General features: G+C 37.8%; 2 protein-coding genes across 4 annotated transcripts in view; both read right to left on the bottom strand.

The window, feature by feature from the left end:
- The window catches only part of cad (carbamoyl-phosphate synthetase 2, aspartate transcarbamylase, and dihydroorotase), a 52,918-nt gene extending 48,622 nt beyond the window's left edge, over positions 1–4,296 (bottom strand). For 2 of the 3 annotated variants that reach the window (XM_088624920.1, XM_088624921.1), the window contains exon 1: positions 3,814–4,295. In XM_088624920.1, coding sequence (XP_088481046.1) covers positions 3,814–3,907 — 94 coding nt within the window. In that variant the 5' untranslated portion in view covers positions 3,908–4,295. Of the gene's footprint in view, positions 1–3,813 lie in introns of all 3 variants that reach the window. The other variant, XM_088624919.1, reaches the window with a different exon arrangement.
- Positions 4,297–5,174: 878 nt separating this feature from the next.
- Positions 5,175–12,042, bottom strand: LOC148674622 (epidermal retinol dehydrogenase 2). Its single transcript, XM_088624918.1, has 6 exons — positions 11,383–12,042; positions 10,856–10,990; positions 9,371–9,470; positions 7,103–7,247; positions 6,857–6,982; positions 5,175–6,491 (listed from the first exon to the last, which is right to left on the bottom strand). Exons 1-6 carry the CDS (start codon positions 11,746–11,748, stop codon positions 6,311–6,313), a joined length of 1,053 nt encoding a protein of 350 aa, XP_088481044.1. The 5' UTR covers positions 11,749–12,042; the 3' UTR covers positions 5,175–6,310.

The raw sequence follows: 12,042 nt of genomic DNA, 5'->3' as shown, positions 1-12,042 counted from the left end.
CTGGCAAGGGATCCATCTTTTCTCTTTGATGAGGAAGCAATAACAACGTATTACTGTGCATCAACTTTGCTGATTTTGGCATTCTTCCTAAGAGCCACAAAAATAAATCAGACTAATTTAGACAATTACAAAATACAGTATCAGGGACTGTAATACTGTTTACAGGTAACCCAATCTCCTTTTTAACAATGAAGATAAGAAGAAACAGGTCTGCAAATCACAGAAGGCCATTTGGCCTACCTGGCTCATGTGGTTTTTAGTAGATACATGATTCAAGGATTTCATCCATCTTGTAAGAAACAACATGGTTTCAGCATCTTGTCCCAGACTCCCACAACACTTTGCGCAAAACAGTGCATTGTGTTGTTAACTCTGCAGTGCTCCTTTTGACTCCTGGAATGATTTTCACCATTAAATCCGAATAATACTATAGGGATTTTTAAGTTTAACTTAAAATTATTTTTGAATTTACAGCACAGCATGTAAACCTGTTGTAAACATCAAGAACAGTAAAACAGTTATTCTTCAAGGAATAAACAAGATACTATTACTAAATAAAAAAATCAAGGGAACTTGTTTACTAGTAGAGTTCAAAGGGACCTACATATATAATTTAGACTACAGACAACACAGAAAAAACACCAGAGTGTAACATAAATAAAAACACTGAAGATTAATCAGGAAAGACATGGGAAAACACTGTCAAACTCTTAAATCAAAACTAAATCAGAAGCATCTTAGATGAATGATGCAGAATAAGGGACAAAAGCAAAACTGGACTCAATCTGATTCTATGGAACGGGGAATTTTTTTCTTCACTCATGTTGGCAGAGGTGGCAGATGTCCAAGTCACAAGCTATCTGCTATGTAGTCATAACATCCATGCCAGCAAGTTCCTGGAGTTCAGTTTTTTTTTTACTCACTCTCTACATTTCAACAGGGGTGCTATTTGAGTTAACCCCAAAAACTACTGCACATTGAGAGCCACATTGCACCAAGGCAATTTTCAAAACCACTAGATCACCTAGGTCTAAAGTGACTACTAAAATCCAGTTATCTACAAGGAAGAACAGAATTGTTATTTAACTGACAAATCCTACCTTCAGATAAACAAAAGGTCCCAGGTCATATTGAAGAAGCTCCACAGTGTGTACGTGGCATTGGAAAGGAATCAAGAGTTGTGTAATACATGAAAAAAGAGCTCACTTTTACAAGTTCACGGTAAGTGTCCACACAAACAGAGAATCCAAAGAAATTATTCACTGAAATAATCATAGGAAAACAGAAAAATAAAGATGCCTTTAATTTTTAAATGAAGAAAGTTGTAAAATTGGTAGTGCAACCTCACCTTCCTTGAGATGCAAAGCTTGAGAAAGAACTACATATGTTCCTACCCTGAACCTAGCTTTAATGCATTGTACAGTATGCATTTCTGCCAACTAGCACTGAAGTAAGGTCGAGATATATTGGAATTTGACATTATAACTTTACAGAGATTCTAATTATTGAGATTATAACACTACCTATATTATACTTAAACCCTACAACCTTAGAACTATTACAGATAGAAAATATTACTGTATCTTAATGCTGCATTTAAAACAAGCAAAATTCCAATATATCTTGACCTTAACTCGGTGCCAGTTGGCAGAAATGCATACTGTACAATGCATTAAAGCTAGCTTCTTCAATACCTTGCTTATTTGTTGCTAATTTTCATTTGGGACATCAGTTACCCTGTATTTGTTAGAGTATATATTGTGCTGGGTGTTCACAAACATGCTAATTGAATGTCTCGAGGCCTCGGTCATTTACCAAAATAATCTTTCACAACACCATGCACAACCTAAAATACCGAAAGTGTTCCCCATCTCTTTCTGGTCAGACCTGTTTTTTTTTTCTCCACCCTTCCATGGAAATCGTTTGGAAAGAGCTAGACCATGAGCTACTCGTCTTGGAGCAGATACATGGACTGGCAGGTGTTTCACCAGGACCAGAACTCATCACCACAGGTCACCAATATGGTAACCTCCAACATGTAAATGATAACTTCAAACTTATTTAAGAGTTGAGAACAAAGAGTCAAAGAGTTAGAATTTATCCTATTTTTTAATCCTTTAGGGGTTTAAGGTGTAATAGGCAATGGGACACGTGTGTGTCTGTGGGCCTCCAACACCAGAGTTGGGAACCCCTCTTCTATGTCTTTAAAATCTTCAAAAGCTAGGAGAAGATGGCAAAGTAGTCCAATTACACCAACAGCCTGGCTTTGGTTGTGAAGAGCCGAGAAAGTAAATCCATGCAGATACACTGGCCCTCCACATCCAAAGCTGAAACACCCTGAGGTAACATATGGTGTTTCTTCCTATTGCCAAAGGTCAGAGATATTCAGTCCTAGTCCTGGAGAACTGTCTCCTAGATTTCATGTCTTCGTAAATTCCAGTGGTCCCATCTTATCTCAAGAGCTAACTGATTACTTGATTGATCTGCTTGCTTGCTTAGACTTTTAACTTGTTTCTTCAGTCAGTCCCGAGTTTCAAAAACACCCTTCTTCAAGAATACAGTTTCCAACAGCCTCAAAAACATTGATTAAAACTATTCAACCCCCAACAACCTTTATCCTGTGTAAAAACAGGATTTTACCCAGCCTCTCCCCGACTTGCTCATCATTCCAGCTCTTACTAGTTGGCCACCATGACCAAAAGACAAATTGGAATTACACTATATCAGCCACTTCCACAGTGAGCATATTTCATATTCCAGAGGGTACAAGTCAGGAAAAACCTTAAATAGGGCAGTTCGGAAACTAAGAAAATCGATACATGGTTAATTCCAAGCACAGATCCCTTTAAACCTTTTAAGGGCTGAAGAAAAATTGACATTTATGCCAAACAGAAAATTGAAATCAATTAGCCTGTGAAGCACAAACCACAAGACACAATGTTCCCCGAGGCCAAGGGCTGGGAACCCCTGGATTGAGAACCAGCATCAGGCAGTACAGAAATTAAAAGGAGCACATGTGAAACAGGAAAGCATGTTATCTTTCTATTTTAATTATAGTTTCAGTTACCTTACTACAAGAGGGCTCTGCCCATTTAGTTTCCAGCTGCAACTGGTAGCCCTAACCTAAACCAACAAGCACATGTGGTACAGAGGAATGATGCAATAAACTTCCAGCTAAAACTTTTGATTTATAGATCCCAGAGTCGCCCACCTTCAAAATGCGTTCAAAGGATGGCCACAAAGAGCAATCAAGCAAATTTACAAGAAACGATGAGACTGTTGTTAATTTTTTGTCACAAAGTGGACATGCTATTCACTTCACAATTTTGGGGGGATATTTATCATAGCGTTGTCTCGTTGGTAAAAAAACAAAACAAATATTATGCAATTTTAAAAGACAATATGGCACGATTTTGTATTACTAAATGTAATTAGCATTGCATATGATACAGTGTTTTATACCAGTTTCCACGCCAGCGATACTCTCTTTATTATCAATTCGCCAAGTACTCCATAGTTATTTCCATAAAGTAATTTAAGACCGCGGAACAGTCCCTATGTGCTGTTCACAGAGCAGATTTAAACTTGCAGCGCGAAAACTGAACTGCGATATGACTGGAGCACTGTTTCAACTATTTTTGCAGTTAAAAAACGGGTTCTCAAAAATAAAACTCTGCCCAGTAGTAACCCTTAATTATATACAATGCAATACATGTTTTATACTGCACCTTTTTTAGACGTACACCCTTTTACATCCTACGTAAAACCCTTCCACCTTAAGAGAGAAAACAATACAACCAGACAGTGACTTACCAACTTCACCAGACACTGAAGTTTGCGATCCAAAAAGGCGGCCTTTAAAAACTGTACCGTCTTCCAACACGAGGGAAGCCATTTTCGCTGTCATTGTTCTATATGTCGTCTGTTGTTCTAAATACTGTCTTCAGAGCCTAAATACCGATTTCGCCGTAAGAATTGTTTTAAATAATATGCGCAATTAGCCAACCCTGTCTGGCCTAAACGTGCATCCGACTTTGCAGCTCTGCAAGACTCCACGTGAACAACCACACTGCGTACTGTATAATCTGGAGACTTAGTATTTCGCTTCCAGAGTGGAAATCGGTTGCGAATAAATGCGAAACAACTAATAACTGTTAAACGTACAATACCGGAAAACGATATGAGTTCTGAAGAGATTTGTCTGAAGAAAGTTTCCAGATTGTGATAGGTAACCCGGAGCCCACACTGCACCACTCGGCAGCCACAACAGTGTGGGACCTCTCTTTCCAATCACACAGTGCTTGTATCTGTGCGTGGCCCTACCTCGTGACTACGTGATTTGGAATAGGAGGAGAGAACGGGTTGTCAGAGACTACGGTTTATTAAATAATAAAATTCAACGGGGTTCTTAACAACTGAAGCATAATCACAGAACATTATTGTTTTCAGGGTACCAGAGCGGAAAATCTGAATCTTAATGTTAAATTGGTGTTCAATTGAAATCGCACGTTATCATCATAATTTAAGACCGCAACATTACCAGTCTGAAGACTGTTCTTGTCAGATCTCAAAAATTAAGCAAGACTGGGAGACCTCCAGTTTGTAATTCAGATGGTGTTACTCCTCCCTCTGTACAAGAATTTAGAAAATTCAGAATGTAGTGAAAATTAATTCACTGTGACCCAAAAAGAATGTTGAGATATTTAATGACCTCTGTTCAGTTTAACTGCTTATTTGGAGGATGTCACCTCCTACAGCACTGTGTCCCCTACACAGTGCTGTAGGAGGTGACATCCTTCAAATGAGCACTTAAACTGAACAGAGGTCATTAAATATCCCAACATTCTTTTTGAAAAAGTAGGGGTGCTATCCCTAGTGTCTAGGCAAATGTCCATTCTGGCCTTGAATAATCTAGCCTTACTAACATTACCCCTTACTTCAACCAGTGAAGCAAGTCCTCACATCTCCATCTTATCTGTTGTGTAGCAGGTCCCCTGGAGTATAATAGCTGCCTTGCATCAATCAAGTACAGTATGTGCTGCACTTTAAAGGTGAATAAAGTGTGTCATCTCCTACAGTATGCACAAAGGGTTCGGAGATCTTTTGGGATGAAAAGAACTATATATGCAAAATAAGTGTAATGTGCTCCAAACATCTGAATAAGATTCCTCAAATTGTTTCTTCTTCTTTTTTATTTTTCAGCACTCTGCACACTGACACAGTCTCCTCACACCAAAATCCTTGGATTGTGATCAGTCCAGCACATTGCTTTTTAACTATATGAACGCTGAAATTGTAAAAACATTTTTTAACTGTGGATCATTCTTAGAAATTTCTTACCAATTCCGGAAAACACGCTCTTCAAAAATTTCATAATAATGCCATACCTGCAAAATGAATAAGCAAAAACTATGGCTTCAAGAGCTTTTCTGCAAAAACAAACAACAAAACCTTAGCACTGGGAACGAATCCTGCCTTTGTAAGCTTGGTGTCATGTTTTAGAAGATCACTACCTATGGAAGGACCCAGTATAATCCATTTAACATGTGCAGAAATTGGTTTTAAGATTTTATAGAAATCTTTAAAAATGTTATAAATGTGTTTTCTTAGCACTGGATTACTCTTACTATTGTTAACTGAATGTAACTGAATGAGGGAGCAAAGAGGCAGTACTAAGTAGTGACAACAGTCAGGATGTCGTAGGATGGACAGCTGGAAAGGAAATGATCATTGCTGTGTTTTTTGCTGAAACTGAAGCCATGAGCTGAGTTGTGCATGCTTCAAACAGAATATATAAAATAGAAGAAACAAAATGTGAACAAACAGAAGGTATAAGATATAAAATAGCTATTTACATTTATCCATTCTTTCTGTTCACATTTGGGGAAATTCATCCTTTAACACCATATTCTTTAGATTCCTTTTGCTTTAGGCAGTGTACACCTGTAGTATATATCCTGCTATAGACATTGCATGTGAGCTAAGGGCAAACTGAATGACCATACAAATTGACCACACAAAATCCTGATTTATTACAACCCCAAAAATAATTTCTATTAAACTTCATTTGATGTCGGTTTTTACATATGACAGCTATTTTGTTTAATTCCACGATAACATAACAGTGCCCAAATTTCATAATTTGAAGAAATAAAATTTATTAATCAACCATTTTCAATTCTCCTCAGTTATGCATGACAGTGTCTTGATTACTCTTTATTTCGCTACTATATTCTTTATGAAGCACTATCTAAAAAAACAATTCAGTTAAAATATAAATGCTCATATTCCCTTGACAGGTTTTTGTTGTCTAGTTATACTCTGTTGTCCATGTTTCCTCAAGGGTGCTGTTCTGCTTTGGAAACTGTGTTTGTGTTGCAGGTTCTCTGTAGCTTTCTGGTGGTGATACAGGGATGCCTCTGAATTTATCCATTAAGTCCAAACCCCCAAAGAAATTAATAAATATGATCCCAAGTTTGGCTGGCATAAAACTGAAACAAAACAGAAATAATAATGTTTTTTGTTTCAGTTACTGTATATGTAAAGATAGCTAAAACAAATTAATCATAGGCACACTGAGAACAATTAGATGTAAATCACAAGTAAGAATATTAACTAGTTGTTCATCCAATTGATTTACCAAATAGCTCATTAATATTCACTCCCATAATTCACTCTGACTGCTGCTCTTGACTCCCACCCTAACCTTGAAAGGATGTTCATACAAATATAACAGGCAGGTTACAATCTGCCTTAGTTAAAGGCATAATTCATGTCAACAGTAGAGTGCCTCTTAACTACACTGACTCCATGTGCAATAATGATACACAGCTATGTTGATGTATTTCATCATTACCTTTTCAGGGCCATCAGAAAGTACAAACTGAAAGGTAGCAGTAAATACATTTTCTCTCTGAGGATTGCATCAATGATCTCCTCAGCAGCTTTGTGCTTATCCATAATTGGCAGGAATGAAGGCCACCTACAAAGAACAAAAGAAAGACATGATAAGCATTTATAACCTCATGGCATACACTATAAATTAGTGTTTTTTTTCCATTTCTTTACTAATGCTCGCATTCACAACACACTCATAACTTACTTTGTCTGGCAGCCTGCAAACATGGTCGTATTGATCAGGTAAGGGCATACAATAGTTGTTTTAATGCCTTCTTTCCTCAAAACCAGGAGCTCCAAAGCAATTGATTCTGCAAAACCTACAGCAGCAAACCTGCTTGCACAATAATCTGTGAATAAATCAAAAATCAGCTCAGGTTACAGGTTAATTTTAAATTCCCTGTTTTGTTGGAGTGATGTGGTTTCAAAACAATAGTAAAGCTGATTTTCTTTTCAGCTGAGCTTGTCAAGTCACATAATTGAACCCTCAACTGACCAAATAATAAGAACTCTTAAATTGTTTTCCACCGCTAGACTTTGCGTTTTAACGCAAAAGCTCCAAATTTACAGAAAAAAACCCTGCAAATGTTCCTAGCAAGCAACATGTTACTGATTAAGGATTCAATTTAGTAGAGCCAGCAGGCGTGTGGAAGCTCAGGAGCTCAGTGCTGGGAATCTCCATTTTAATAATAATAATATAATAATAATAATAATAATTGCTTACACTTTTATAGCACTTTTCCAGACACTCTACTCAAAGCACTTTACAGGTAATGGAGACTCCCCTCCCCCACCACCAATGTGCAGCTGGATGATGCTACGGCAGCCATAGTGCAAAGTATGCTCACCGCACATTAGCTAACACTGGGGAGGAGAACAGAGTTCTGAAGCCAATTTATAGATGGGGATTATTATGAGGCTATGATTGCTACAGGCCAATGGGAAATTTGGCCAGGATGCCAGGGTAACACCCCTACTCTTTTTAGGAAACACCCTGGGATTTTTATTGACCATAGAGAGTCAGGACCTCCGTTTTACATCTCATCCAAAGGATGGCGCCATTTTATAGTAGTGTCCCTGTCTCTGTACTGGGGCATTAGAACCCACACATACTGCAGGGTGAGTGCCCCCCACTAACACCTCTTCCAGCAGCAACCTTAGCTTTTCCTAGGACGTCTCCCAACCAGGTACTGACCGGGCTCACACCTGCTGAGCTTCACTGGGTTGTCAGTTGTGAGTTGCAAGGTGATATGACTGCTGGCTAATTTTAGTATATATAACCAGCCTTAATATAATGCCAGTCCTATTGTGCAGGACTGCCTGCACTACACTGAAATTACCTGCTCCATCACTGTAAAAACCGAAACAATGTCTAATCTGTCCATGTACTGCATACTTATATTAAAACTTGACATGCCACTTGTTCCCACGGTTGCTTAAACATTGATTATTATGTTAAATTCATCACCAGAAATCAGAGCCCTGATAGAAGGAGTTTGACAGAGCCAGCTTTATTCACTCTCACTCAATGCGAGAGAATCTCAGAGACAGGGCACCTCTTAAACCAACTCTCAGATTCTAAAGACGATGCAGCTGCTTATGTACGTACACCTTTTATGCATCAATTCATTTTACAAAAGGCTATTTATTCTAATTATTGTCTAATTATTTTCACTATTTGTTATCATATTTCAGGAGTCTAGTTAAGCACATCCTGTCCTCTACCTCCGAGTCCCACTCCCTTTCTTTTCCTCTTTTCCACTGTTTATCACGTGCTCTATGTTAGTAACTTTTTCTCATTATCGTTAGTCTGCTACACTTCTCTGAGTCAAGGCTAAGTGCTTGGTCTGTAGAGCCCGATCATTTCAAACACAATTTGCTTTGCACAGTAACATCTACGAGGTTATCCATTACTTTGCACTCAACAATACCTGACATTTCCAAATTCAAGAGGACATTCTTGTAGATCTGCTGCAATCCCATGTACAGTATTTCTACTGCTGCATTATTCTGATTTAAAAGTACAATCTCATTGGAGTTTCTAATTTCTTGGTGATGACAGGCTTTTACAACTCCTCACAGAGTATATAAAACTATACAACACTTTATCTACTAATGAACTCAAAATAATTTTAACCAAAATATAACCTTAAAAATCACTTAACACATGCATATTTTAGAGAGGAAAAACAACTGTCTTTTCAACTGATATAATCAGATGTTCATTGCCTGACTAACACAGACTAAACTTCAAATCCTCGTTTGCTAATCCTTATCTGACCAACAAATGTTTATTCTAAGCAAGTAGAGTGGCATCAGTCAAGGATATATTTACTGTATGTTTGCCCATAGAAAATGAAGTGAAAAATCAGGTGTGTCAAGCGAAATCTAAACATCATGTTATTCATGACCTGAAGTTGCTTTTAGTACATTTCACCAGGAGAGCAATGAGAGGAAAAATGCATTCACTTGCCTGCTAAACCATTCATCGCAAAGAGCCCCCCATGGCAAGCTATACACACGAGGTGGCCATGGTTCCGAGAAACCATGCCTGGTAAAAATGCCTTGTATGTCTATAAGTTGGAGATAGAAAGAAAAATTGGTATCAGAAGTATCAAGAATGTGATGCTACAACAGAATCTGTGCATGCTTTAGGTCACCTGAAAATATAGTGCTTCCTAGAGTGCATTAATAGAAAAAATATATTGTTTTTAAATACAAGAGCTGGGGGTTTCCAACTGGCCTGTGGCAAGTTCATTCAAGAGGTTCTGGTAGGAGCCCTCTAAAATACAGGAAATTTTTACTTGGATCCTGAAGAGGAAAAGGAAGAAAACATGACTAGACTAGAAAGTACACAACCGTGATCCTAGCAAAGAGGTGCCTTGTGAGGCCAAAAGGAAATAGCTTACAATTATTTTATTAGCTGGGCTATATAAGCTCCATAGAGCTCTGGAGAAAAGAACAATCTGAGTCAGTAATAGATGACTGACTATTGATTTGTTCATACTGTATGTACAGTAAGTTGTGGCACACAAATTAAGATGGAATTAAGGAGAAAATATAAGTAAAAGTAGTATCAGAGTGTCTCTTTACTAGTTCACCAGTAAAACTAGTACTAGTCTGGGTGTCATGTATTTACTGTTGTTATACCAAAACTCCCTATGCTGTATTTTCTTCTGTTTTTCCATTTCCCTAGAGTCACAAATCTGATCTTGTTAAAACAGAATCATATTCACCTTCATGTAGTTGCAGTTGTAAAGAAAGCAAGCAAAATGCTAGTTGTGTTTCAACACAACTCTATTATTATCTTAAAACAAAATTAATCCACTCACTCTTGTAAGGAATCCCACATATATTGCAAGAAAAGCTGTCTACACAGTTTGTTTGTAGCAATTACTGTATATTACATGAGTGCCAGTAAGTTTTGAGGTTTTGACCATGATCTAGGTTAGCTTTATGTGGATCTATATATTCCAAAGTGTTAAAGAGGGTGTTAATCTTAGGCTTGATTTGCTTTGTGCAGCAAGTGTAACATAAAATTTGCTCTGCACTTTTATTCCATTTATTAACTGGAGTTAATGTGCCATTATACTAAATACCCAGACTTGGGCAGAGAAGATTACCAAGGAACCTGAAACAAATATTCAAAATCCTCAAAGGCACTGACAAAGTCCACCCGGTGGATTTCGTCAGAACAAACAGTGAAATATGAACCAGAAGACACAAGTGGAAACTATGTGGAAGTGCATGCAGAATAAAGACCAGGCACCACCTCTTTACACAAAGGGGTTGTGGGAGTATGGAGAAAGCTATCTATCCATATTGTTGAAGCCAATACTTCTTTTAAGAAGTGGTTAAGATCCTTGAGTCAATTAACTACTAATCAGCCATTGGCCAAGATGGGCTGAATGACCTATGCTTGTCTTTCTTGGGTTATTATTTGACCAAATCCACTCACCCAGAAATGAGCTTCCACATTAACTTTAAGTGTTCTTTCCACAAGATTGTCAGGGGCATCAGTAAAATTATACTTTCCTGTGACAACTCCCGCGTTGTTCACTAAGATGGATACATCGCCAACGTCGCGTTTCACCTATTGACATAATAGCAGAAAAGGAAACATCTTACAACACAAAAACAGAAAAAATAAAACCAATGACACACAGGGTTTTTATCACATTGGACAACCTTTGACAAGTAATGTCCAAAATGTAAATTTCAATAAGTAAAAGTAAAGCTGTAATTCACGTTTAAACCTACTACAGATGTTTTACAACTAATAAGGCTTAAGGGAAAAAAGCATGAGTTTAAAAACTATACAAATGTTGAACAAGTAAATTCACACATTGCAGTACATTTTTTTGTTTGTTTTTTAAATAAAACAGATTACCACAAAAAGTTGTCTCAGTTAAAACACAATTTATGTATTATGTTATGTCATTTTTTAAGCAGTTTACTGTTACAACTTTTAGTTCTACTACTTACTTGTTCAGCAACCTTGTAGACCTCTGTGCGTCGACTGCAGTCACAGACGTATGCGTAAACTCTGACATCCAAACTGTCCTGCAGCTCTTTAGTGGTTATCTGAAGAGCTTCCCAGTTTGTATCCCAAAGGATCAGGGTGGCTCCAAGTTGGCCAAGCTGCTCTGCTATGAGCTTCCCGATGCCCTGGGCTGCACCCGTTACCAGGACAATCTCCCCTTCCACATCCTTCCTGGGGGGTTGGATAAACAATCGTGCAAAGGCTTCAAAAAAATAGAAGACAGTCCCAATAATTAAAATGAAAAATTCTTTCATGGACTGTAGACTTATCATCACCCTCTCAATGCAGTGAATTATATAGTTGTGCATCCCTGCAGACTTCCTTTGAGTTGAGCTTCTCTTACTTGTGTTGCCTTCTTCACTTCTTTGACAAAGCTCTTAGATCTTAGATCAGGGCAAAAATGACAAATGGACTCCTTTAGTCATAATCTTTCCTGGCTTCGTAGACAATCCAGCCTGATACCTGATGTCATTATTTTCTGAACACAAAAATCTAACATTTGGGTCGTGACTGTTTTCCCATGCTCAATATTAAGCTCCAGTACTGTCGTCTGCGTATGTGTGGTATATTTTTACCAAGGAATCCACGTTGTGTCACATTGC

The sequence above is a fragment of the Lepisosteus platostomus genome, chromosome 3, assembly GCF_059453375.1.
Source record: "Lepisosteus platostomus isolate fLepPlt1 chromosome 3, fLepPlt1.hap1, whole genome shotgun sequence".
In the NCBI taxonomy this organism is placed as follows: domain Eukaryota; kingdom Metazoa; phylum Chordata; class Actinopteri; order Semionotiformes; family Lepisosteidae; genus Lepisosteus; species Lepisosteus platostomus.
This window is presented reverse-complemented; position numbering and strand designations above follow the sequence as displayed.